Raw genomic sequence first — 26,932 nt, 5'->3', positions numbered from 1 at the left:
TCTCCCCAAAATCAGCCCCAACTTCTGCCTTCCCCTCGGAAGGACAAAAAGATTTCACGCATAACTTGCCCCGAACAAAGGCACCTCACGCCAGGGCTTTCTTTCCCTTCTCCGTTTCTTTCTTTCCCAGCGCAGGCTGACAGCAGCAGGGCGGCTGGGGCGGGGGCAGCTCCGTTTTACACCAGCTCGGTGCCAAAGAGCAGCTCGGGGAGCACCGCGAGCCCCGGGGGGGAGGGCAGCGGGGGCAGAGGCAGGCTGTCGGCCCTGGGGACCCGCGGAGCCACCTCGAGGAACCCGCGGGCAGCGGCCGGGAGCCCCGCAGAGCGCAGACGGCGCCGCGCCCCGGGGCAACGCGGGCAGCTCCGGGCAGCACCGCGCTGCTGCGAGCCCCGGGCACCTGCGGGGCGGAGCAGCGGCGGCTGTCGGGGCACGGGGACGGCGGCAGCGGGGCAGGGACGAGCCCGCTGCCGGCTGCGGTCAGGTGGTGGGACGGGACGGGACGGGACGGGACGGGGCGGGGCGGGGCGGGGCGGGGGGTGCCCGCTGTCCGTGTGCTCGCGGCGGGGGAGGCGCTGCCCCGCCGGGCCCCGTCCCGCCGCCCGCAGCAGCCCCGTTTCGCTCCGCTCCGCACCGGGAGCCGTCGAGCGCCGCGATCGGTGCCCCGCCGGCAGAGCCCCGGGACGGGACGGGACGGGAAAAGACAAGACGGGACGGGACGGGACGGGGCGGGACGGGACGGGACGGGGCGAGCGGTGCCGTCGGGGCCGCGCCGTCCCCGTCCCCGTCCCCGTCCCCGTCCCCGTCCCCGTCCCCGTCCCCGTCCCCGTCCCCGTCCCCGTGCCCGTCCCCGGGCCGTGCCGCGCACCGCGCCGCTACAAAGGGGCCGCGGCATCTTTAAGGGCCGCTCCGAAGCCCCGCCCCCCACGTCTCCATTGGCCGGCTCTGCCCCTCGGCCCCGCCCCCGTCCGCGCCGCCGCCGCTCATTGGCCGCGCCGCCCGCCCGTCCGCGCGGCCCCGCCCCGCGGGCGCGGCCAGGCGGAGCGGCCGCGCGCCCTGGACAGCTCCGGGCGGCCGCAGACGGCGGCGGCGGCGGCGCGGCGAGGACATGGCGCGGGGCCGGCGGGGGGGGTCCGGCTGAGCGGCCGGGGCCGCGGGGGCCGTCGGGGGGGCGGCCCGGGCCCGCTGCCCGCTGCCCCGCGGCGGCCGCCGCCGCCGCGCCCATGCCCGAATGAGGAGCGGGCGCGGCGCCTACCGATGCCTCGCCGCCGCGCCGGCCGCCTGCGCCATGAACCCCGAGCTGGCGATGGAGCCGCTGGGCAGCCTGCACGGGGCGGCCGGCCATGAGCCCGAGCTGATGGGCAGCCCCAGCCCGCACCACGGCGGCCGCGGCCCCGCCGGGCCCCTGCGGGTGCCCCCCCCGCCGCCGCCGCCGCCGCCTCCGCCGCCGCCCCCCCCCCCGCCGCCGCCTCCGCCGCCGCCGCCGCCGCCGCCGCACCAGGAGCTGGCCCCGGCCGCCGCCCGGCCGGCCATGGTGCCCGGCATGGCCTCGCTGCTGGACGGCGCCGCCGAGTACCGGCCCGAGCTGTCCATCCCGCTGCACCACGCCATGAGCGTGCCCTGCGAGCCCTCGCCGCCCGGCATGGGCATGAGCGGCACCTACACCACGCTGACGCCGCTGCAGCCCCTGCCGCCCATCTCCACCGTGTCCGACAAGTTCCACCACCCGCACGCCCACCCGCACGCCCACCACCACCACCACCACCAGCGCCTGTCGGGCAACGTCGGCGGGAGCTTCGCCCTGATGCGGGACGAGCGCGGGCTGCCCGCCGTCAACAACCTCTACGGGCCCTACAAGGAGATGCCGGCCATGGGGCAGAGCCTGTCCCCGCTGGGCAACGGGCTGGGCGCGCTGCACGGCGCGCAGCAGGGCCTGCACGGCTACGGGCCGCCCGGCCACGACAAGATGCTCGGCCCCAACTTCGACGCCCACGCGGCCATGCTGGCCCGGGGCGAGCAGCACCTGCCGCGGGGGCTGGCGACGCCCCCGGCCATGATGTCCCACCTGAACGGCATGCACCCCGCCGCGCACCCCGGCCACCCGCCGGCCCACGGGCCCGGGCTGCCCGCCGGCCGGGAGCGGCCGCCCTCCTCGTCCGGCTCGCAGGTGAGCGGCTCGGGGCAGCTGGAGGAGATCAACACCAAAGAAGTGGCGCAGCGGATCACGGCGGAGCTGAAGCGCTACAGCATCCCCCAGGCGATCTTCGCCCAGCGGGTGCTGTGCCGGTCTCAGGGGACCCTCTCGGACTTGCTACGGAACCCTAAGCCTTGGAGTAAACTGAAATCCGGCAGGGAGACCTTCCGGAGGATGTGGAAATGGCTGCAGGAACCCGAGTTCCAGAGGATGTCAGCCTTAAGACTCGCAGGTAGGTCCCGGCGCCGCCCGCCGGAGCCCCGGGGAGGGCGAGCGGGAGCGGGGCGCGACCCTCGGGGGCGGGGGCGGCGCGGGGGGTCCCGGCCCGCTCGGGGGGCGCCTCCCGGCCCCGCCTGCCGCCGCGCCTCCCGCCCGTGCTCGCCGTGCGGGGCCCGCGTCCCGCAGCGCGGCCACCCGCGGGGCAGCTCCCGCCCGGGGCCGGGGCCGGGGCCGGGGCCGGGGCCGGGGCCGGGGCCGGGGCCGGGGCCGGGGCCGTGCGGGGCGGTGCGGGCAGCTCCTCCCGGCCCGCGGCCCCTTCTCTCCCCTCCCACCCTCGGCGGGCGGTTCCGAGGCCGCCCCCCGGCGCCCCCGGGAGAGGGCGGCCGGGCCCGAGAGCGGGTGGCGGCCCCGGGAGGCGCGGGGCTGGCGGCGGCCCCGCATTGTTCCGCGGCCGGGCGCGGAGGCTCCGCATTGTTCCGCGGGGTCCCGCATTGTTCCGCGGCCGGGCGCCCCCTGGCGCGGGCTGGGCGCGCCGCAGCGCTCTATTGTTCTGCGGGAGGAGCGGGGGGCGAGCGGCCGGGGGGGCACGGGGAGGCTGCTGGGGGGATGCTGGGGGGGAGCCGGGGCGAGGGGGGCACCGGCACAAATGGCTCTCCCTGCGGTGGGGGAGCGCCGTCGGCTGGGTGCGCGCCCGCGGCACCTCAGCACCGCCGCGGCTCGCCGAGAGCGGAGGAGATGTTGGCAGAGAGGCACCGGCTGCGGCTCGCTGCCTGCCCGGGGACAGGCTGCGGCGGGACCCGGGGCTGTGCGGGCAGGAGCTGCTCGCCTCCTGCACCCCGAGAGATGGGAGGGGGCGGGCCCGGGGCCGCCCCGCGCACGTGTGGACGGACGGACACACCGACCCCAGGCGCGGTGCAGCGGGGGGGTCCGGCTGGGCCGCCTGCTGTGACGGCTCCATGTCCGCAAACACATTTTAGAAACCTGGCGATGTTTGTTCCGGGAACTCTGCCGTGTCGGTTGATGCCAGCCTGCAGAGATTAGCGGAGGGGAAGCACAACGCAGGCTTTCCCAAAGGCTGCACCGCACCGCACCGCACCGTGCTGGAGCACAGGGAGCTGGCTCCGGGGGTCCCCGCAGCCCCTGCCCGGCCGGGGCTCGCCTCCTGCCTCCCGACTGCATCCGTAACCGCGGCCGTGCAGCTGGTCACCGGCCGATTCTCCTCTTTTCTGGAGCCCGGGCGGAGTGTCGGCAGAACGGAGAGGGCAATCGGAAAGAGAGAAGGGGGGGGAAATAGCCCCTGAGCTGGAGGAGCCGAGCTCCCGGTCCGTGCCGCCTGCACTCTGCTCGTGCTCACCGCCGTTTTGGTGCCCCCGTTATCTGGTTTCCCTTTCCTTGCTGCCAGCCCCCCAATTCCCCCCGGCCGCTCCCTAGGGGTGCGGAGCCCCGGGCCGGGCAGCCCCAGCCGGCACACGCGGCCGTGTCGCCTCCTCAGCCCGACGTGTGTGTGGAGGGAAATCGATGCAGATAATGTTTAGAAGATTAAAAGAGCATTAATGCTGGCAACGGGAACATAAACGCGTGGACCCAGTTCTCATTGATCTGGAACCTGATCCGGCCGGTTTCCAGTAATGCTGCCGGTGCTCGGCCTTCCCAGCACCCCGCTCCCCCCGGCCCCCCCGCCTGTCTCCGTGCCGCTGCCCCGGGGCGCCGCGGCGGCGGGGGGGCGGCCAGCGGGGCTTCCCCGGGCGGCCGGGTTGGGATTTAGGCCGGCCCGGTTTCAGGAGGGCCGGTGGCACGCTCCCGCGGCCTCAACCCGGTTTCGCTGCGGGCTGGGTCACCCTGCGGGTGCGCGGGGCCGGGCCCCGGGTTTGTGCCGCCGGTTCCCCGGGGCCTTGCAGCCGAGCCGCCCGCAGAACCCCGCGGCGCCGGGGCTCGGCTCCTGCACCGGCACCCGCCCGCACCAGGGCAGCGGCTCCGGCCACGGCTGGGCCGGGGGATTGGGGAACCTTCGCACCTTTCCTTCGGGAAATGGAGCTTTTATTGCCACGGGTGAATGCAGCCTCACCGCCTCGGCGCTCCCTGCCCCTCGGTTGGCTTGCTGAAGCCTCTCTGAGCAGGATAAGCCGAAAGCCCGTCGGTTTGCCAAGCGCAGCAGCCGCTTGCACCGCGCTCCCCCAAATCCTCCTCGAACCGACCGCAATGTGCCGCAAGCGGGGCAAAGCCCTGCGCCCAGCGGGAGCCTCCAGCCCGGCCGGGACCCGGCAGGGAGGCAGAAACGGAGAGAGCCCTGCTGGGGAGCTGCCGGGAGCCCCGGGCCAGCCCCGCCGCACGCCGCCACCCCGCCTGCCCCCGCAGCACCCTCAGGTCCCGCCGGGCCGGGGCAGACGGCGCCGCCGCCGGGCCGAGGAGAAGCCCTTCCTTCCGTGCGGGGCCGGGGAAACCTCCCGCATCGATCCCATCGATCCGCTCTCCCCTCCACGGAAGCCGCGCGGTGAGAGCCCCGCTCCAAGGGTTTGCCCGCCGCGCCTGCACCGCTCCGGTGGCCCCGGGCAAAGACCCGGAGAGAGGGCGCCGGGGCCGAGGAGCGGGCAGCAGGGGACGGCGGGGCCCCCCCGGTCCCTCCTGGCCCCCCCGGTCCCTCCTGGGCCCCCCGGCCCCGGCCTTGTCGCCGCAGCGCCCGCCCACGCGGAAACGTCCCCGCGGGCTCGGTGTTTGCTGCGGCCGGAGGGCAGCGCCCGCAGAGCGTTAGCGATCAGGGTGCGTCAGGGCGCTTATCAGCACGGGCTCGGAGGGCAGAGTTCAGCGGCGGTTCAGGGCAGTTGCACCCGGAGCCCCGTCCTCCCGCCCGCCCTGCTGCGAGGTGCCGAGCCCCTTATCGCCAGCCCGAGCCCTGCTGGGTACACAGGGCAGGAATGCGCTTCCAGGTGCTCCCGTGCCGCGCTCCTCCGCGGGTTTCCCAGCTCCCTCGGCCCCCGGAGAGCCGGGCACGGGCCCCCCGTCGCCGCTTTCTCCCCGAGACTCCCGCTCGCGTTTCCTGCCTGCTGAATCCCCTTATTGCCGATCGCACATTTGGGTACCCAAACACCAGCAGTGATTCAGAGCAGGCGCGCTCAGCGGCCTCCGCTCCTTCCCCACCGTGCGACCCCGGGCCGCCGGGGCCAGCGCCGCTTCCACCCGCCCGAGCGCGGCTGCGGGGCCGTGCGGGGCTGTGCGGGGCTCTGGGGGGCTGTGCGGGGCCGTGTGGGGCTCTGGGGGGCTCATCGGGGCCGTGCGGGGCCGTGCGGGGCGCGCCGTGTCCCGGCGCCCCCGGTGCCGGAGCGGAGCCGCCGCTGCCGTCAGCACCACGGAGAGCGGCACGGGGCGGGGGGACCGGGGAGCGGGGAGGGGCAGGGGGAAGGCGAGGAGCAAGGGGAGGGCAAGGGGAGGGCAAGGGGAGACCTAGAGGGCAAAGGGAGAGGAAGGGGTGAGGGAGAAGGAAGCAGGAGAGGGCACAGGGAGAGCACGGGGAGGGGTGAGGTGCCCCGGGACCCCCAGCACTGGCGTCTCTTCCTGGCCAAGGCAACCATGGGGGTCCCAGCAGGGGCATGGGGCTGCTGGCTCTGTGCCCCCGTAGGCCGGGGCTGCACCAGGGGGCTCTGCCCTGGGCACCTCCAGCACCTCGGATGTGCTGCGATGTGCTGAGTGCTGGTGATTGCCGGGGCGGCGTGGTTAGAGGCGCACTGCTCTTGTCTGTCCTCTGCCTCTGTACTCCACCTCCATTTTCTGCCTCTGGAATCTGAGGCTATTTTGTCGTCTGTAGATACAGCTGAAAATTAAGGCGTAACAGCATCCGTATCAGTTGTGTTAAATACGTATAAAACTATCTCTTAGTGTCAAACTAAATATACAGGTGCATAAAGACTCTTTGAAAGGTGTTTAGTGGCTTGAAATATTAGTACTCTCTTCAGATATAGATTAGTGGTTATGTTTGAACAATCCATGCAGTAAATTGTGGGGCTGAGTGATAAATTATATTTCTCACATACCAATGTTCTGAAACAATATCCCGCTCTATCTCGTTGTTCCACGTAATTTCTGAAGACACCGGGGACGTTTCTGCTCTGCAGACATTTGAATACTGTTTTTGTTAAGCAAGGAGTTTCTCTCAGTTTCTTGACCAGTTGACAAGGAAAAATCTGACCATATTCATTATTAAATGCATTTCTACCTCTTTTTTCCTCTCCATTTATATATGTATGTATAGATGTACATATATATATATATAAAAGAAACAACCAGTCTGTCAGGATGTATCACTCACTCTGAGTTTTTCTGATCTGTTCTTCAATATTTCCATACTACATTTTCCCAGTATCTCTTAGTTGTCACCACCTGAACTGAAATACCCAAAACTCAAGTATTTCTCTGCATTTTAAAGCTGACACAATTTATTTGTGACAAGGAACGTGTAAAGGAGAGAACATTTTTGCCAAAAAGGATTATTTTATTTTCCAGTAACTGATCCTCTTTCTTCCCTTGCTCTTTATAGGGGTGTTTTTACTTAAACCCCGTGCTTCTCTTTCTGCACCACGGTTGCAGTTGGTTGTCACTCCGTGTATTATTCCCCCCCCCTTGCACTACATGTTCCTGCCATCCCCACGGTGCAAGCTGTTTTTCCTGCCTTCCCTGCGAGGTTACTCAGCGATGATGAGCTCGTTGCCAGCATCCCAACACGCCTGTTCTGAGCCTGCAAACATTAAAAGCAGCAGGCTCCTTGCTTCAGAGGAGCTCCCCTGCGGCTGCCTTCAGAGTGGCCACAGGGCTCTGCAGGTGTGTGGAGAGTCCATCTAATGGGGGAGGCCGGGCTGGAAGGCACTGGGATGCCACCTGTCCTCACAGCCTGCCCCCTTCTTCGGCGGTGGGGATTTCCTGGCTACCTAGGCAATCTTTTCCAGGGCTTGCAGGTACAAAAAATCCTTAATGAGTAGCCTTAATCTCCCTTTTTGTCTTTCAAATCCTTTACTTCTCATCTTATCCCCAACAGGCAGAGCACACACAAAAAAAATTACTCCCTTTCTTCTGATAGCAATCTGTTTGTATTTAAGACCGCTATCATGTCTCCTGTCTTCTCTACAAAAAGCCCCATCATACTTCGGAGGTGAATATGCAGAGAAGATGTTAGGTCCGATGGGACAGATAGGACATCTTTTTTTTTCCAAGGAAAAAGATTTTGTATCCAGTCCTATCAATCTCGCAGCCTTTTGCATAAAAGGCTTTCTGATTTATAGAGGGTTTCTGTACGCAGAAATCATACAAAATAGACTAATCTCAAATGGCTTCAGTGATAAGATCAACAAGGTAACTCACTGATGGGGGATGGAAATGCAATCAAAAAAGAAATCAGAGTGTTTGGGGGTTGTTTGGGTTTTCTGAGCTATAAAATCAAACCGCTCCGTTGTGAGAAAAAGGGGACTCAAGCCACTGGTAAATGCTTCACAGAGGAATTATTAGACAAGCAAGGGAGGCTGGCAGTTTCCCAAAACGCAAATTGTCTCTGGGACCAAAATATCTCTAAGTAAGCAGGGAACATATTTATGAGTAGTGGTGATTTTCCAGCAGATCTCATCTTGTCGTAATGGACGTTTCAAAACGAGGGCCTGTGCCGAGGCATTAAGCTTTGGCAAGCAGCACATAGCTGCGGAGGGCAGCGGAAAAGCACACGGAAGTCTTCCTCGGAGAGCTTCCCCTGCTGGCCCCGCATCTCTCCCAGTTCCCTCCTGCTTCCCATGCCCACGTGTCGCCACACCGGGTACAGGCACGGCTGCTGTCCTCGGTGGGCAGTGTCCCCCTGCCACCAGACCTGGCCGTGATGCCACCGGTGTCACCCCCCGGCTCCTCCTGGGGCACCATGGTGCTGGGACAGCCCTGGGCACAGGCTGCCCATGTGAAAGGGCTTGGTGGTCCCTACAGGCTGTGTGTAAGCTTCCAAGGCTTTTCCCCAGTCCTTCTGATGTCTTTAGCGCCAGGTTTCTCCTCCGTCCTTCCCAGGTCCTGCCACGCACGTCAGGAGGGAGGACCCCACTCCTGCTGCGGGTTGGCAAGCCCGGGGGAAGGAGGGAATGGGAACCTGGCCTTGTGGCAAAGAACAGCGCCCCTCCAAGGCCTGCTCTTGTGTTTTGCATTAAGCAGCCATTGTCTGAAATGCAAGAGGAGCACACAGCCAGGGCGGCAGCACAGGTCTCGCTGTCCCAGCTAAGCCTGAGGAGTTTTGCCCCTTTCCTCTCAGGTTCTTCATAACTGCGCCTGTCAATAGCAGCCATTACAAGTCAAAAGTCATCTCCTGCTTTCTGTTGTGAGCCAGCAGTTCTGAAAACAAGCAGCTTTCGGAGGCACGGAGCAAGCCCTCGGTGGATCCGTGCTTCCCCTTGCAGCGGGACGCAGGGGGCTCGGCTCAGGGCTGCAGTGGAAGCTGCTGGGCAGGAGCCGCAGCACGGCGGCGTGCCAGGGCAGCACGGCTGGGGGAAAGCCCCTCAAGTCACCAGTAGGAAATAATGAAGACAAGATACTTCAAGCCCAAATCCTCTCCATGATTTCGGACTCCTATTCAGTGCTTACTTGCCTCCCTCCATTTTAAATTCCGGGTCTTTCTTGGGGGCGCATCGCTCACAGGCAGCAGGCAGAGCGCTCAGCGCGGGGAGGGCCTGGCGTCGGTTTTGTGCCCTGACTGGGGAATATAAATCCTTGCCACAGAGAAGCGTTATATTTCACCGGGAAACTATTTGGGCATTCAAAGGGGAGAATCCTCAGAACAAGAGGACGCATAAATCTCCCAGGTGCTGGCAGGGCAGGACATACATTTCAGGTTTAGGCAACTGAGTTCTCACACAGGTGTGCTCCTTGCTCTGTGCCTCAGTTTCCCCATGTATGTATGTGCTTTGAAGGATCACTGCTATTAACGGGGTGGTTGCACCCCTCGCTGTGATAACAGGGACCTGTGGGGAGGAGCAAGATCTCAGAGGCTGCTGTCCTGAAATGAAGCCTCAGCGTGAGCTTGCACATCTGGGCCAGGATCCCACGAGGCGCGAGAGCTGGCAAATCCCCCGGCTGCTGGAGAGGATGCCTTCAGATACCTCCAGCGCTCACAGTCAGCTCTGAGGCAGCTCCTTCCCTTGGCAGCTGGCAGGAGGGTTTGTCGGGTGGGAGGGCTGGATGGCGAGCGCCGCAGGATGCCCCCTGCCTCGGCCACCAGCACGCACCTCGGGGCTGCTCTGCAGGAGCTGCTGGGGGGGCACGGCTACAGCCTGCAGCCGCCTGGTGACAAGGAGCGCCTTCAAACCGCGCTGCACGCTCACCAGGCCTCCACTCCTCCTGCCCTAGAGTGCAATAAATTGGCCTACCCCATCTATTATTTATTATTCTGTATTAATGATGGAAGTATATTACAATAGTACTTAGAGGCCCTTGTCAGAGATCCCACACTGAGATCGGTGTTGCAGTATTGTGCAGAAAAAACAGTCCCTGCCCTGCAGGATTTACAGCCCAATTTCAGCTCTCCAGCAGATTTACAAGAGGTTTGACACAAATAGCTTGAGACCCGCTACATGCCAGAAAGCAATATAAAAGAACAAAGTCCCAAAATCCATTCATCTTTTCTTCTCAAATAGCTGAAGGATGCAAGTCCTGGCTATAGAAAGGCGTTATTTCTGTGGCAGAGCTACGAGAGAAAAATTAGGCGGAGTACCGAGAAAAACATTCCTGGCAGGAAACATCAGGGTGTAGGATTGCTGCTTGGGGTGCTGCACGAGTCCGTGTGCCAGGGGCTGGTGAGAACCTTGCCTTTGCAGCCCGTCTGTGCGCAGCTTCTCTTCTCAGAAGTGCCTTCAGAGGGTGTTCACGGGTGTGAAAAAGATGAAGAGGGTTCAGCATGTGTGTGTAGCAGATGGGAATGAGCAGATAAATGTGCGCTGGCTGCGCACCCTAACAATGTGATTATTTGCATCTTCATTCAAATTGTTTCTTGTTACATAATGATTTTGTACACAGTGGAGTACTTAACCTAATTTGTATTGATCTCAATTGCTTTCATTTGTGCATACTTAATTCAGAGAGGTAATCAAATTGATTTTTGAGGCCTAGTTTTTAAGAGATTGTAGTAACGCAGATATAGAAGAGGTTGCTTTAAGTGGATCATATCAAAAGAAAAACGTTTTAAACCTTTGGAAAACAATTTGATGGTCATTTCATTGTGTTCGGTGTAACTAGCATAATTAAATTTCCTTCACATTGAGTTCTCTCTGAAATCAAATTGAGAAACATTTTTTAGTTCCATCAGACAGATAACTTGGTTTGGTTGACTTTGTGCTACACCCATCTGAAACGGCACAGGAGCGATCAATATTCATGGCTTATCTTTACAAACAATAGAGAAATGACTTATTGTGGGTTAAACGAATGTTGTTCTCTACTTGGCTCCTTCTTGACATTTGTTTATTGGTTTCGCAGTTCCGGAGCCACTGTTGCCATTAAAGTGAAAACATCATAAAAACAGTGACAATCTGAGGGTGTGGGTTACCTTGAGAAGCTGCAGGGAAATAAATTTAGAGGCGGTGAAGACAAAGAGAGCCTCTTTGCAGTGAAAGCAGACCACAAAGTGTGGCTCTGAGAAAATTTCAGCAGGCTGCGTCATCCTCCAAGATTTCTGGTGAAAGCCTCCTTGCCCGGTCGGTTTGCAGTCAGAGGTACCTGCGGGCGGCGTCGGGTTTCTGTCGGGGTTGTGTTTGGATGAGAAGCAGAACTTGTGCTGCGTTTGTGTTCCTTGGGACACGAGTCACAGGCTGGTTCACTGACCTGTTCCCAGTATCCCAAGCAAGCTGGTGCCTCCTCTTCCTCCTCCTCCCCACAGCCACCTCTGGGTGCTGGTGACCCCATCCCCTCACATCCCAGCCTGTCCCCCCGAGCACCGGGCTGCTTGGGGCACGCTTTGGGTGAGCGCTGCTGCAGTGCTGCCCGTCGCAGCCGTGAGCCCCCTGCCAGTCAATTTTTGCCTACATGTGGCAAAAGCAGCTTCTATAAAAAGGACCGGACCACCGGAGCATGCATAAATAGCTCACTGAAACTATTACTGCATACAAGAAGGCGCAGCGCTGCTCCTGGGCTTTGTGAGGCCGCTGCCGCGTGCTGCAAATTGATTGCTCTGAGCTGCGTATTTCAGCCATTAGCGACGGGGCCAGCTGGACATCTTTCAGCAAGAAGAAGTGTCAGGAGAAAATGCCGAGCTGCCTGCTGTAAAACGCCGTGCTCCTCAGGCTTCCCGGCCGGGGGTCCCACCACACGGGGCTGCCTGCGGCCGGGCTGCTCCCGGCGCCGCGACCACCGCAGCCTGGGGGACGGGCGGGCTCGGCAGGGCAGCAAGGGTGTACACGGGCATAAATCTCTCTTTTCTAACAGCTTTACTCAGCACTAGTAATGGCACAGTAGAATCCACTGCCATTTGCTAACAGTTGCCATATATTCATTTTTAATGACCAGAGTTAAATTTCACCATACTTCAGTCTGTGCAGACCCAAGTTTTAAAGACAATAGTTACCAGCTGCGACGCCGCTGAGTATTTGCCAGGATTTATAGCTATCCGTAATGCAGGGGCTGGCTGGGTTCCTCCCTTCTGAGGGAGAAAATGGAAAATGAGAGTTATTGTTGCTGAAAATAAGAGTATTTTTGCGGACAAAGGAACTATCGGTAGCATCGCTCGATTTAACGATGGCCCACGGGCAGCCTGGCCTGTGGGCGAGGTCTAGCCCGGGATGCTGTTCTTCAGCCTCGGGAATCGCAGCTGGGACACGCTGATCTCCAGTTATATTACTGAAAAGTGTCATTTCTGAGTTCCCTCTGTCTAGCGTGAGGGACTGGATTAAACGATAAATGGATTTCCCATTTATCTTTGCCTGAATGATAAATTTTGTCCCAACATCCGACCAGTGGAGATGTGAGAATACCCAGCGGTGATGCTGCTGTGAATGCCTCTTGTACGTGTGCCAGCCACAAAGGGCCCACCAAAACGTGAGCTATTGCTGATGGACTTTAACTGGGCATACCAGTCCCACAGCACCATTCTGCTCCTTGACTGTGCGAATGACCTCCCAAAGCCACGGGGAGCTGTGAAAAATCACAGGGTAGAATTCCAAACAAGTTATAAATGTTATTGTCATTACTTACAGCTTCACCACAAGTGTTTCTGCCTGCAAGTTCAGTTACTGAGATGTTGCTGTAAAAGGAACACCAGCAACTGAAGCAAGCTTATTTCTCTTGCTAAGCAGCAGACCATTTAGAAGGTTTCGCCTCACACGTTCAGTTCAGAAAGCAGCTCCAAAGTAGGGAGCCGTGGCGAATCATGCTCCTGGGGCTGCCAAACAGCGTGTCTGGGGAATGCTAAAGGCTCGCACGGAGAGGTGGAGGTGGGGGAACAGCTGCTGCGGCTGCTGACCAGCAGCCACGGCTGCTTCTGCTCGCCTTATCCCGGGGATCTAGCCAAGTATTTCAGCACATGCTTAACCCCGGGCTTGCAAACACGCTGACCAAAAGTCAATAGAGCATCTTGCGTATTTGGAGGTGAACATCTAAATATTTATCTTCGTGGAAACTTATTTAACAGTGAGGAGGGTGCAGGTTTGGGGGCACGCTCCAGGTATCTCCTGATGCCTCCTGCCTGACCTCGCGCCTCCCTGCGCTTGCGCTGGGTGCTGGGGTCCTGAGCCCGTCAGCAAGACCTCGCTCCGCCAGCCCCCCACCTCACTGGCTGAGAGCAGTGTGTTTGAGTGCCCCCGTAGCTCTAGCTGCAGGATTGCTGAGGGCACACTGTGCCTCCTGGGGGGCATGGCACGAAGGGCCCGCCTCGGCAGAGGGGTGTCGCATCCCTGCACCCCTGCTGGGGCCTTCTGAATCAGTGCATTTCCCCGCGAGTAAAAATCAGGTGAGGCGGTACCGAATCTGCTCGTGTTGTTTCTATGTAAAGCATCTTTACTCCGGCATGGACAAAAGGGATGAATCTTTTTCCTTCACAGTTATGGCTTTCAATTATTGTTAATTATCTGTTTTCTTCCATAGAATATAGCCAGTATTAACTGCAGTTAATAAATCAAATTGCTCTTAGAATCAAGATGGCTGCTTCCCTTCCTTCTACTATTAAAACGTTTCTCTTTCTGCAGGCAGGTTTCCTGGGTAATAACTTTATTTTATTAGAGTGCTCGCTCCATTTTTTCTCTTCTGATAAATGCATGTCAAGGAAAAACATTTGCCTTTATGGTTCCTTTTCAAGAGCAAACTTAACAGTTCAAGGAAAGTATTTACTGAATGCATTGAAAAGCACATACCTTTGCATTATTTATCATGAGATACCAATAACTGTAATACGCAGAGTACCTCTGGACATAAATTAGTGATGTTAGGAACCACTGGAATCCTCCCTGTGTCCCGGAACCTATTAGGATCTGCAGCACAAGGGTAGGTGCTCGTCGCCTCCCCACTGCACGGGGCTCAGACAAAAGGCTCGATGAAATGCTGAATGCAAAGATCCAGCCCCTCCAAAATAAAAGCTGCTTTTTCATCTCCGACATGCAGTAAAACATCACCTGTGGAGTGTACTATCTGGTGGCTCAGAGATGCAGATAGCTTTGAGGGACAAAGGAGCCAGGAGGAGCAGGGAGAGGAGAGGGGACTCGCAGTGAGAGCATCCCAATGAGGGGAGCTGGGAACGGGGCGCTGGGGCCAGCAGCCTGGGACAGCGGGCAGCAGGGCACACCGTGCTAGAGGGGGAGCTGGGGCCGGGGGATTTGCTGCCTGGAGCCTGAAAAGCCACCGAGCTCCTTGGTTGTTGTACAGGGGTTTCCTTGAGAGCGCTATGGCTCTGACGGACTGCTTGGGGTGCAGCACTAGTGCCCAAACCTCGGTCAGGAGGATTACATCCTCCAGATGTTCCTCGCTCCTGCCAGTCAATTGAAAACCATCTCAGTTTTAAGTATTATCTTTGAGGATTTCAGATTTGATCTCCGACTGAAACCCAGGTGTGTCGGGAAGGGCTCAGCCCTGTTTATTCCCATGGAGCTGCCTTCACTATGAGGCCAGCTGATCTCTGGCAAAGGCAGATGTCCCTGAAAGGGCACCCAAGGCTCTGGAGCCCTCAGGCTGGTGCTGAGGTGTGTGGCGCTGAGCACTGCGCCCCAGGCTCATCGTGCTTCTCTGCGGTTTATGCTCCTGCCACCCGTGCTGCAAGGTCTGCCGAGTCCCTGGTCCTTTCTGAGCGGCCCTGACTTCCCTCTCAGGCAGCTCCACTGCAGCCACCTGGATTTCACAGCTGAAAGTGGGTGCAAGATCAGGCTCAGGCTCAGCCAAAACACCAAAAATAGTCCAGCTTCCTGCAGAAATCCTGGGAAATGCGGCCACATGCACGGAGTGAAGCTGGCCAGTACAGCCCGTTACCTACCCAGCGCAGCCAGGCTCTCTGTAGCGTCACAGCCAGGCACGCAGCCGTGTATACATGCACAGCCCTGCCTTCAGCTTAACTGCAGACATTTCCAGAGCCTGAGCATTACTTTTTGGACCAGCTTCTCATTTCACACGTCAGAGCTGCAGAATTATTTAATACGTCTGCTTAAAAATCTGCCCACTTACCAATTCACTCTACTTATTGTGTCCCAGCACATTACCTAACCATGTCAACATATGGATTTTTTTTATCTTGTTGCCTCGCATAGACAGCCTTATCAGTCTATTTTTAAATCTGGATGTGCTGCGGCAGTGGTATTGGTTTCAGCACTTGATGTTCTCCCTGTGCTAATAAATACGGATCAGCTATTAATACCGATTTTTCTGAGGCCCATTAGCATCGTTTGGCACAGCGAGCACACGGCGCTGCCGCCCCAGCCTGACCGTCGGACAGGCGCTGGCGCGGGTGCTGCCGGCTGCCTTCACCCTGCGCTGCGCCCCGGGGTGCAGCTGGCCCCCAGCCCCATGCCGTGGCTGCAGGCACCTCGCCAGAGCTGTGTGATGTGCCAGGAGGAGCCTGGGGACAGAGAAATGGGGAACAGAGCCCGGGGATGGGGACACCACGGGGAGCAGCTAAAGGAGAGGGAAAGAGCCAGGCGTGCTGGTGGGGTGCCCTGTGAGGTGTGACCGTGCCGTGCCGTGTAACGCAGTGCCTGGTTTCAGCAATGCTTCCAAGCTTCTTTGGGAAAAATGAAGTAATTGCTGCTTAAGGATCTGCTGTGATGGAGAGGACGGCGCTGCTGGCAGGCACAGCGGTGTTGCTCCTGGTACCGGCGGGGTGGTGTGTGGTGCCCCGGGAGAGGGGAAGGTGTGCAAGGGCAGTGTTTCTCCTCTCCCCAACTGCCCTGCAGTGAGATTATGTGACGTGCAGGTGCTGCCTGCCAGATCAAAGATGCAGGATCTACTCTGAAGCTGATCTCCTGACAGATGTCCGAGGAGTGCCCCATTGCTTCTCCCCCAGCCCCCAGGAATATCCCAGAGCAAAGAAGGGCAGGGAGAGCCAGCAGGGGAGGGGGCTGCTCTGCCTGCCCCAGCTGGGCTCGGTGTCAGCCGTCACGGCCCCCAGGCAGTGGGCCCTCAGCCTGGCAGCCAGAGCCGCGGGGACGGGCAGCTGTACCCACGGAGCTGCAGCACAGCGCCACGGAGCCTGCGACCTGCCCCCTCTAATCACAGACCTCTCCTTTCCTCATTTCTGAGGCTAATGACTCGATACAAGGCGTGTTTGGAAGCTAACTTAATCCACATAAACCTGTGCTAATTCACCATTAAAGGTGGAGCTCGCTGCTGGCAGTCAGAGCACTTTTCAGATTAGTGAACAAAGAGGTAAAAGAGATGGGGCCTCGGTGCACGATGCACGGCCCCGGCACGCCGCCTGCCTCAGCAGCTCTCCTGCACACAGCAGCTGCAGTCGGGGAGAAAACAACAGACACATCGTAAAGGATTAAAAAGTAGCCGCAGAGGTCTGCTCCTGGAGGCAACAAACAAACAAAAGGCCCGGCTGGGTGGGCGGCAGGATTTGTGCTGCCTGTGGGTTTCCCCCAGCTGTGGTCACCGCAAGCTGCTGCCCTGAGAGCTTCAACTGGGGCGTGCTCTGGGCTGTGCAAAGAAATAGGAACCCCTTCCGAGCGCTAAACCTCATTGTTGTGGAGGGGACACAGGCCTCCTTCTGTAGGTGGGGGAGATGGATGCACTGACTGTCCCAAAACAGGGACAAAATGTTCATCCTGAATGCGCCAGCAGCGACTTCCCGTGGTATTGCCTCAGTGTCTGCTGTAGAAATCACCCGGGTGGTGCAGCTCGCCTTGTGGAACGGAGGCCTGTACAGTTTCCTTAAGAAATAATTATCCGGAGTTGTTACATGCTGTGGTACAAGGGAAGTATCCACAGATAATTGATCTTTTTCATAGCTGTTGTGAAAAGAAAAGGATGTGCTTTGTGTTTTCCTTCCTAGATTGAATTCAGAGAAATTATTTTTTTTTATCCTAACATTGCCGTGCGTTTCTCAGATTTTTGCTTCATAAAGAGTGTGGAAAAAAAATAAAAAATCCTCACTGTGCAGAAATCTGAATCTGGGGGCTGTGTCGGGTGTGTGCATGATAAACACTCAGGGGTGAGCTCTGCCAGGGGCTGGAGACCAGTGCCCAAATGCCTCACAGTCAGGTGCCTGTCCCAAATCCTTGGTTTTGGCGTGTGAGCAGAGGCACGAGTACGCTGCCCCTGAAATTCAGCTCTGCACCCCTGGTGCCACTTGCAGAGCACTCTTGGAGTGCAGCTCGCAGCTGAGCATGATGCTCCCAAGGGATGATCTGCAGGGACTGGGTCTGTGGCCGCCCTGCAGCGGGTGCAGGAAGGCTCACGGGTGCTCGGCTTCCTCGGTGCTGGGGGTCGGGCTCGCCGGCGTCTCGCACGTGCTGACCCTTTCTTTCTCTCTGTCTCCTGCCACCCCCTCCCCAAGCATGCAAACGCAAAGAGCAGGAGCCGAACAAAGAAAGGAACAACTCCCAGAAGAAATCTCGTCTGGTTTTCACTGACCTCCAGCGCCGAACGCTTTTCGCCATCTTCAAGGAGAACAAGCGCCCGTCCAAAGAAATGCAGATCACCATCTCCCAGCAGCTGGGCCTGGAGCTCACCACCGTCAGCAACTTCTTCATGAACGCGAGGCGGCGCAGCCTGGAGAAGTGGCAGGACGATCTGAGCACCGGGGGCTCCTCCTCGGCCCCCAGCACTTGTACCAAAGCGTGACCGGGAGCGGCCGGCGCGGCGGAGCCACCGAGCGAGCGGATGCGCGGCGGGGCCCTTCACTGGTGACTTAAAGCACAATCCTCCCGGAAACTCGTCCTAGCCTAGCTGCAAACAGAGGACACTTTTTACGGCTTTTAGTCAGTTTTAGAAGGCGCAAGTGAAAAACTAACCTCTTTCTATGTAATACTATGCTCAGGACAGGCTAAGCAGGTCTGAAGGAAGAGAGCCGTTCGTGAGGCAAGTTTCTCCTGAGCCCCGAGCCCCGGCTGGCGGGCGCTGCGCAGCACGGTGCCGCACCGCCCTGCAGCACCGCCGCGCGAGAACGGAGCACAAAGTCTGACACGGAGACGCTAAAGAGTCCAAGAACCTGTTTTTAAATCTCAGGCATGGTTTTGTTAAGTGTTTTAGGGAAAAAAAAAAAAAAAAGATCAAATTTACAGGTTTCTTTTTTTTTTTCTTTTTTTAATTTCTTTGATTTAATCAGTGAGTATAGCTTGATCTTGGATCAGAAAAATTCAAGTCACTTGAGCTCAAAGTATCAAGCACAAAGACAATAGCTATAGAAATAGGTACGATCCTGGACTCACTACAGCTGTTATTTTGAGATGCATTCTAATTTACAAAGGTGATAGCGAAAAAGTATGTGACTACACAAGTCTCAAGCACAGTTTGCAGTTTGTCACAAATTCTGTGTTTGTACATAATGCAGATGCACACTCAGGAGGTCAATTTAACTGCTACAGTACATGGAGCAAACACAACGTTTTGAAAGATCTAGATTTTTTTAGGTCATTAATAAGCCCTTTTCAGTTACCAGGAATCTAGGTTCTCCTTTGTAGTCTCATTGTTACTGAGAAGTATTTAGCGTTCAGTGTATTTTTGTTCATTTTTTTGAAAATCCTTATGGGAATTTTATGGTACTTTCAAGCAGGAAAAAAAAAAAAAAACAAACACAAACAAGCCCTTCAAACGTCATTGAGCATGTTAGCTGTGCCACATATGACTTAAATACGCCATCTAAGCCCATTACATTTTAAGTTCTTTTCGTCCACCAGTCCATCGAAGCTGCCGAGAACACAGCACACCAAAGAGACAGGATTTCTGCAAGCCAAAGATATTTGTAACTCGCCGTTTTCTTTTCGTCATCGTTAGCGTGGTCGTTCTTTTAGAGACCAGAAAGCCTCGCAAACGCCAGCCCGTTCCTCAATCTCTCACGGTCATTCGCTGTACGATTGAGCAGAAAGTGAGCGCTGACAAAAACACGTGAGCAAAGTCCCGAGCGGCGCGGCGGAGCTGTCACAGCCGCCTCGCTGCAGCCACGGCAGTCGTCGAGTAGCGAAGGCGATCCTCGCGGCCGGAGCGGCCGCGGTCACTCGATGTGCGTCCTTACCAGTGAACGGCCCCTTCGGAGCACGGCCCGGGGTTCGAAAGCAAGCCAAGCGCTGTCATGCTTCTTTAGAGACACTTGAGACTTTTTTTATGTACTACTTAATCGAAACCAAAGAAACGTTTTCTGCACCTACTTCTTCTGCAACAAACTGTTCCATTTAAAAAATAAAATAAAAATAAAAAAAAACAAGGAAGCACGTCAGGAAGCGAACAAGTAACACACTGTGTTTTGACAGACATCTTGGACATTTTAGGAAGCAGATTTCAAAGGAAGGGTTGACAAGAACAAAAACAACGTAAAGCCAGTATGATTGCTGCTTCATTTGACAACTCAGTAATCTTAAAGTTGAAGATTGTCTTTAATTTGTGCCTATGCAGTTTTTTTCAAAAGAACAAGGAACAGAGCAACCAAAACCTCAACAGCTACAATACCAAAGATGAGGATTCTCACAACTGTTTTTTCAGTTCATTATCTCCTCTTGCACGACTGAAATGCGTGTAGCACCATTGATCTGTGGAAAGGTAATCAATTCTGTTTCTTTGAGCAACACAAAGGGTGGGTTTATTTATGTTTTTCCTGTTTCTGCCCCACACGGAATCTCTCCAGGAGTTGCATGAACTCCAAGTGTAAGATGTTGGGATACTAAACTGGGACATCTGCTCTAGCCGGAGCCACGTACAAAAAGCGTGTCTGTTGGATATTACTTGTTTTGTCAGATAGAGTTGATCTCTTGTATGTTTAGAGCTTTGAACACCCATCCTCCTTTATGTGAAAACAGTTGAAATACCTATATACCCTCTTCCTCATTCCCAGGGATAAAACTTGCAATATATGTACTGATTTATTTCACTGTAAGTGCTGAGCACCGTTACAGCCTGGCTTATTATGATCAGATCCTGATCTGAACCGTAACTGAGGTTTCAGCAATTCATGTGGCAAATCAGTAATTTGTTTTGACATATTGTGTTGTCACAGTCACGATGATGCAAATCATGACATGCAAACCAAATTTGGGAGCAGAGCTCTGCCCAGGGTATTATTTTGTTCCATTTCTACATTTAAATGAAAGTTCCTTTTTTAACTGCTTTGTTAAACTGCTGCAGTCATTTTCCATTTTTTACTTTTGAAAAAAAAATAATCAAAAAGCCGTGCCTGCTCAGGACAGGAAAGTTTTGAGAAGTAAATTCAGGATCCTCACAGCAGCTAAACTGACAGCACGTACCAGCTCTGGGAGTTAAAACTTCCTTAAACACAGATTTCCCAGACTGATCGAATGTGATTCCAAAAAGCCTCCTAGTCAGGCATGGAATAAAGTTGCAAAGAAGACGGTTCAGGTCTGGGCTGGTGCATGCCGCCTCCAGGCGTGTGAGTTTGTCAGCACACGGCAGAGCGAGGGCCCGGCCGGGGGCTGTGGCCAGATTCCCTTTTTCCCTCGTTCACATCTCAGGGGTCCATGCCTCCCGGCCTCTACGTACAGATCGTGAGCGTGGCATTGACCTCGTGGGAAATTTCTCATTCTGAAAGTTTTTTACTGCATTTCGTAGCAGCCTTGTGCAATGCTGTTTTCCGGATTGCTTTTCTCTCATTCCATTCCATAACGCCTTTGTACCCATACAAAGAATGGCCACGGCACGGGTTAAAAACCCAGAACGCCGTTCCCTACCTTCCCTTAGCTCACTGCAATTGCAAGGCAGAGAAGTGTATCTCGGAAGAGCCAAGTCTGGGGCGTCACATCAGGAGTGTGCTTGCCAGCCGGTGTCCCTGCCGCGGAGCAGGACTTGGGGTCACTTTGCATTAGGAACAGCCACAGGCTGGCAGATTTAGCCTCTCGAGTACCACATGCCTTAGAGGCAAGGAGGAGTGTGTCCTGTTCTCATGGAGTTTATGAACAAAAACCTGTTCTTTTTATTTCATTTTAGAGTTCGTACCAATAGCTGTGACAAAGTACAGATCAAATACTGAATTATAACAAAAAAAAAGTATGAAATTATTAATTATCTCCAAACTGTGGAAGTTCTTGTTATGCAATATTATGACTTAAATTCTTGCCTTGATCTTGCAAATGTTGATCTGCAGTCTCACACTGGAAGCAACATAACTGTGCTGACCGAGTAGTACTGAGGAAGATGTTACTGCCCATGCGACAGTATTTGTTTAGTGACGTGTGGGAGCCTTCTCTGTGCTAGGGATTGCAAATATAGCTGCCCATGTTTCCTTCATATTTCTCAAAATTCATTTTCATCTGAACATCTGAAAATGCTGTTGCATTTTTTATCCCTGCATCTTTCATGGCCCCATGTTGTCTTCCATTTCACTGTCACCTATTGTAGGCATTTATGTAGCAGCTGACTCAGAAGAGGAGTGTCGATAAAATATGCTGTGGGTAGATATATTTGTATGTACACACATACAATATATGCTATATTCTGTTCATACTTTAAAAAAAAAACCACAAAACTCAGATATGTTGTGTTTATATACCGTATATTTATGAATCTATATAGCTGTGTAATGTAACTTGTTCCTTTTATTTATTCTGATACGAGAGACTAGTTTGTACAGACAGTATCCCAGCATCTTCCTTACTGTGAACTTGGAGTTACTATCATGGGCACATCCAAGATGAATTCAACTTTCAAGAAACCCTGGATATTATTTAATCACCTGTGAAGGAACAAAGAATGTGCTTGATTACTTCGGTTGAATAGCTTTATTCTGGATCTCTCTTAACTAAAGCTAAATCCAAAGACCTGAGAAGGACTAAACCAGCAAACTACTCTCAATCCTACGTGAGGGAATAGGGATCACCTCTTCCAAAACAAAACACGGTAATGACATGGTATTGGAAAGGGTGTGTTAGCTTTGGAAAAAAACAAAACAATGTTTTTCTTGCTTGTCACAATACGTACGTATTTTTAAGACACGAGGAAACTTTATACTTGGCCTCCTTTATATTTATTAAGGGGAATTTTTATTGTTTAATTTTTTTAAAATGCAAAGTTTAAAATGGTTTTATTTTTTTCCAGACACTTGTGGGTTTTAACCCAGTATATTATCTATCAGTAATGTAATTTATTTAGTTTAGCCTTAGAGTAGGTCCTGAAATCTCTGTTCAGTCTAAATCCCACGGAGTTTCATTTTATTTTTAAAGTTCAATGGGAGTTTTGCCTGAAAGCAGACTACAGGATCAGGGTCAAATGTTAGTTATTCAAAACTATTTAATTCAACCATTCATTAATTTGGGGTTAATTTTGCTTATTTATCCATTTTACTGTCTTAGCGCATCAGAGATGCAAGCCTATGTTAGTAAATACACTTAAAAATTAGTTTTGCTTCATAAAGCAGCCAAGTTCTGTTACAGACAGGAGGAAAATGACAAGTTACATAAAACAGGATTTTAATTTTAGCTTCTTCTTTTAATTGATTTTAATTGTTAAATATAAAAATTTAAATTATTTAAGTTAATCTCTTCCCATGTGATCAGAAAGTGCAACATACCTTTATTATGGCACATAAAGACTTCGTAATATAATTTATTTATTTAACTTATTCATCATCATCTAAGGATGCCCTTGTATAGTTTTTATTTTTTATTAGAATTACCTTTAAAGCACTACAGATGTTTTTTTTTGTCAGAAAACAGAGCAAATTTTGAGGACAAGCAATGAATATTCAACCTGAAACTGTGCATTCAGAAACAATAGGAAGAAAAGACACTGAGATACTTTGCCTGAACTTTGTGGCTTCTTAAACCTTAAGCTGGGGGAAAAATAATACATGCCAAGCAAAAAGAGAGAAACCCTTAAACTAGCTGCTTCCAAGAATGAACTTCTGTGTGTGTAAAAAAGAGAAAAAAGAAAAAAAAAAGAAAAAAGAAAAAAAGAAAAAACCTTTCTATTTCTAGTGAGAACCAAAGAGGCTACCTCACTGACTTTTTCCATTTGTAATTTTAATCGTGTTGATGATACCAAAGATACCAAAGATTTCTTTCTCTGTGCGGTCTGCATTTTGCTTGTGCTCTTTTATAGTTTTAACTTCTCTCTCCTACATACAGTTATGTACAGCTGCAACCCAGATACCCCAAAGAAATACTTCTCGTGGAAGCTGCTAATTCTGAGGATGCAATTTTCTGTGTTTACCTTCTGCCTTTCTGCCAGCCAAAAACGTCTGAGGCTGAGCGGAGCAGGCTGGGCGCCGTGAAGCCCTCGCACCCCTGCCCCTCTGACCGAATCCCAGTGGCCGGAGCGCTGTGTTGGCCTGGAGATGGATCGGGTCACGTTCAGCAGCTGAGTGCTTGGTGAAAGGCTGCTGCCCGCTGTGCAGAGAGGTCCTGCTGGGGTGCCCGTGGCTCTGCTCTGGCAGCAGCAGCAGGATGAGGTCAGGGCTGATGTGATGCTGGAAGGCAACGCAAGCAGCTGGTCCAGTGGTCCAGCAGCCCCCGGGCTAGCAAAGCCCCTGTGCACAGCCAGCCCAAAGGGGTAGGATTTGTCTACCGAGTTCTGGCCAGCTGGAAAATAAGCATCAGTTCTGTGCTCACAGAGCCCCAGGCGCTGGGAGGAGCAGCTCCTGTCCATCCTTTGACCTCCTGTAGGTGCCAGCAGCTGGGGAGGGGGGATGCTGAGGGAGGATGCTTGCATTCAGGCTATCAATGGCACATCGTCGTCCCTCAGCGCAGAGCAGGGATGTGGAAAGCAGCCCCCCCGTGGCACGAGGCACCCAGAACACCCCACGGGCTCCCTTCTGCCCAGCCATGGCCTCCTCACACCTCTCCCTGGCTGTGTGCGTGTCGGCAGTGCCTTGGCTCGGTGCCGAGGTGGTTCCCTGCCTCCCTGCACCCAGCATGGGCGCTGCGGCCAGCCCTGCGCCCCGCGGCGCCTCCGGCTCAGCCCGGGGGGAGGCAGCGGGTTCCCGGCCAGCCCCAGGGCGCTGCAGATGGCAACAGCCACTCGCCCCTGTGCACATTGCTGTTGTCGTCGTTTGCAGTTTTCAGATGAAAATCAATTAATTATTTTTCTCAAGGTAGCCGTGAAACAAAGATACATTAAGCTCCATTAGTATCGTGTTCCTAAGTGATTACTTAAAAGTTGGCTGTGGGGGAGTAAGCGGTGCCCTTTGCTGTGTGTTTCTTGATCCCGCTGATAGGATTGAAGGCGCCGCCCTGGGAGCGAGGTGCGGCTGCTTCCATGCGGCTCCTTCCTCACACGGCCCTTCCCTGCGGGCACGGCCGGCTGCTCGCTGACAGCGAGAAGGTCTGCACGGGCCAGTAGATAGGCTAAAAGGAGAAAAAAGACTCATCCAGGTGCCGGGCACAGGGTTCTGGCTAAGCCGTAAAGCCAGCCTGCAGCCCCTGGCCCTGTCCCAGCGCAGCGGGGCTGTGCGAGGAGGGGAGGCCGCGCAGGGCAGGCGTGCGGGAGGCTCCAGCCCTTCACCAAGCACTCAGCACGAGCAACGCCGTTTGGGCCCCCACCGACAAATTGCCCAGGGCTCAACACAAAAGCTCCGCTTTAATTAAATGTTGCCTTTTGTTTCCTAGTTCACTTTTTTTTTTAAGTCTGTATTGGAAAAGATAGGGACTTGACAAGTGTGCTTTTTGTATCTTTCTCTATATATATTCCTTCAGTAAAAAGCTATAATGATTCTCAGGATGCCTTCTCGGTGTGGTGGAGATGAGCGGTTCCCTGTGCTCGACACCCCCACGCCGTGCCCTCTGCCACCCCGCCGTAAGGATCGGTGACGGGCTGGGCACAGAAAATACTCAGAATTGGCAGGCTCCTCTACAGCGATTGCATTTCTTACCAGACCCATGCTTCACTTGCAAAGTGTGACATTACCACGGGACGAGTGCCTTGCTTGAACCAAAGCAACGATTTTGCCAGTCTAGACCTCTCTGTGCTTTTTTTTATTCTTCCTGTGAATACCTCAGCTTCAACTGGGCCGCCATATCGTACCTGGTGGGCTTATTGTACTGTGGTGCTTTGCAATGCAACCCTGCAAAGAACAAACTTGTAATAATACCAAAGGCTCCTCTCCTCTCCTCTCCTCTCCTCTCCTCTCCTCTCCTCTCCTCTCCTCTCCTCTCCTCTCCTCTCCTCTCCTCTCCTCTCCTCTCCTCTCCTCTCCTCTCCTCTCCTCTCCTCTCCTCTCCTCTCCTCTCCTCTCCTCTCCTCTCCTCTCCTCTCCTCTCCTCTTCTTTCTCCCGCTTCTCTCCGTCTCCATCTCTGTCTCCCTCTCCCTCTCCCTGCCCTTACTTCTCCTCCTTTTCTATTTCTTCATGGTTCCAAAGCTTTAATATATACCTGGGCATGTTGGCAACGCAGACCGTGCAATCCCTTACCGAATTTTCTCAGATATACCTCATAGATAATAGTTGTTTAGAGTAATGTTATTATAGCGTATGTAATAAATTATTCACTGTTTCTTTTTGGTAACTGTGATTTAAAAAAAAAAAAAAAAAAAGCTTTATACGTTTTAGGTTGTGCTTTTGTAATAGACGAAAAGGTGCGCTTAAAAATGTACGTCAGTCTTTCTTCCCGTTGGGTTTTTTTGTTTGTTTATTATGGATTGAGGAAAAGTTGCAGAATGAGCCCAAAGTTTACAGTTTCATATTTTGCTGAAGAAACAATCTGTGTTAATTTGCTCTGTTGAAAAAAAAAAATGAAAAAAAGAAAAAAAAAGATTATTTTCTACATTTGTGCTACTTGGTCTGAACAGCTAATTGTTCTGTGTTACGGTGTAGTTTTATAATTAGCAACTGCCAATCAGTGCTATCATTTTTATGCATGAGGCAAAAAACTTAGCAGTGTGATGCATCGTGGTTCTTAATGGCAACTTCTTTTCTTGAATTTGAAAATAGATCTTTTGGTTTAATGGTATTTATTTATGCATGGGAGCCTGTTATCTGTTAGCAGTCGTGGAGCAGTCGTGTATACATTTAAACTGCGAAAACATGCACAGTTCCGCCTCATACAGTTACCTACCGATAAATGCTGGTGTTTAGATCAATTCTGAGCTATCTGTGCTCCGAGCGCACCCGACTCAAATTGAATCCCGGTTAAACTAAACCTTTATCTGAGCAGAATCCGGCCACCTGGCCGTCCTTCCCAGCCAATTCGGTTTGTGAGTCGGTCTCTTGAAAACCCGCCTCTTAGTGACGCCAGAGCCAGCTGTGCATTTTTTCCCAAGACGAGGAGTTATTTGGCTTTATGGCAGGCCCGGGGCTGGCTCGCTGCAGGGTGGTGATGCCTGGCTCGGGCGCCCTGCGCTCGGTGCCCCTGTGCTGCAGACGAGGTCAGCGCTCGGCGCTAGCAGACCTCATGGCACGAGCGGGGTGTCCTTCACCACCACTTGCCACCCTTCGCTCCGGGTTAATATTTATTACCGTGGTTTATGCCCCGTTTGAGTTATCCCTCGTGTCACTATCTAGTTTTGCTCTCAAGAGCCCCCGGTTTTACAGTGCTGGCAAATTTATTGTCCCTTATATCCGGGCCCAGCCTCAGACCTTTAAGGTAACCCCGATTCACGGATCATGCTAAGCATAAAGCCAAATCAACTACTGAGTACACTTTACTTTGCGTAGAAGAGTGCAACTTAGGGAACAGGAGGTAAAAAGTCGCAGTCTTCTACCGAGACATCTGAAGTTAACGTCCGTAGGGTGTTTATATTGTCTGTCATTAAGGATATACTAGAGATGTGCTTTCATTAGTGCAAAGAAACATATTTTTATTTGGCCTTATAAAGTAGATTGTGATAATGAAAGCTTTGTAATATAGTCTGTTTATTTTTTTTCTTATTTATCTGCCAAAGACAGTAATGGATACAAGAATTTTAAATAGTTTTTTTTTTTGTAAGACAGTTAATGATTGTAATAGTGTTTA

General features: G+C 54.4%; 1 protein-coding gene across 1 annotated transcript; it reads left to right on the top strand.

Moving 5' to 3' along the window:
* Nucleotides 1-1,217: 1,217 nt before the first annotated feature.
* On the top strand, nucleotides 1,218-18,743 carry LOC309889598 (one cut domain family member 2-like). Its single transcript, XM_082782475.1, has 2 exons — nucleotides 1,218-2,423; nucleotides 17,382-18,743. Exons 1-2 carry the CDS (start codon nucleotides 1,229-1,231, stop codon nucleotides 17,666-17,668), a joined length of 1,482 nt encoding a protein of 493 aa, XP_082638601.1. The 5' UTR covers nucleotides 1,218-1,228; the 3' UTR covers nucleotides 17,669-18,743.
* The last annotated feature ends 8,189 nt before the right edge of the window (nucleotides 18,744-26,932 follow it).

This window comes from Aythya marila (genome assembly GCF_965140915.1).
Source record: "Aythya marila genome assembly, chromosome: Z".
NCBI lineage: Eukaryota > Metazoa > Chordata > Aves > Anseriformes > Anatidae > Aythya > Aythya marila.
The sequence above is the reverse complement of the archived record's forward strand: the minus strand, read 5'-3'. Positions and strand labels throughout refer to the sequence as shown.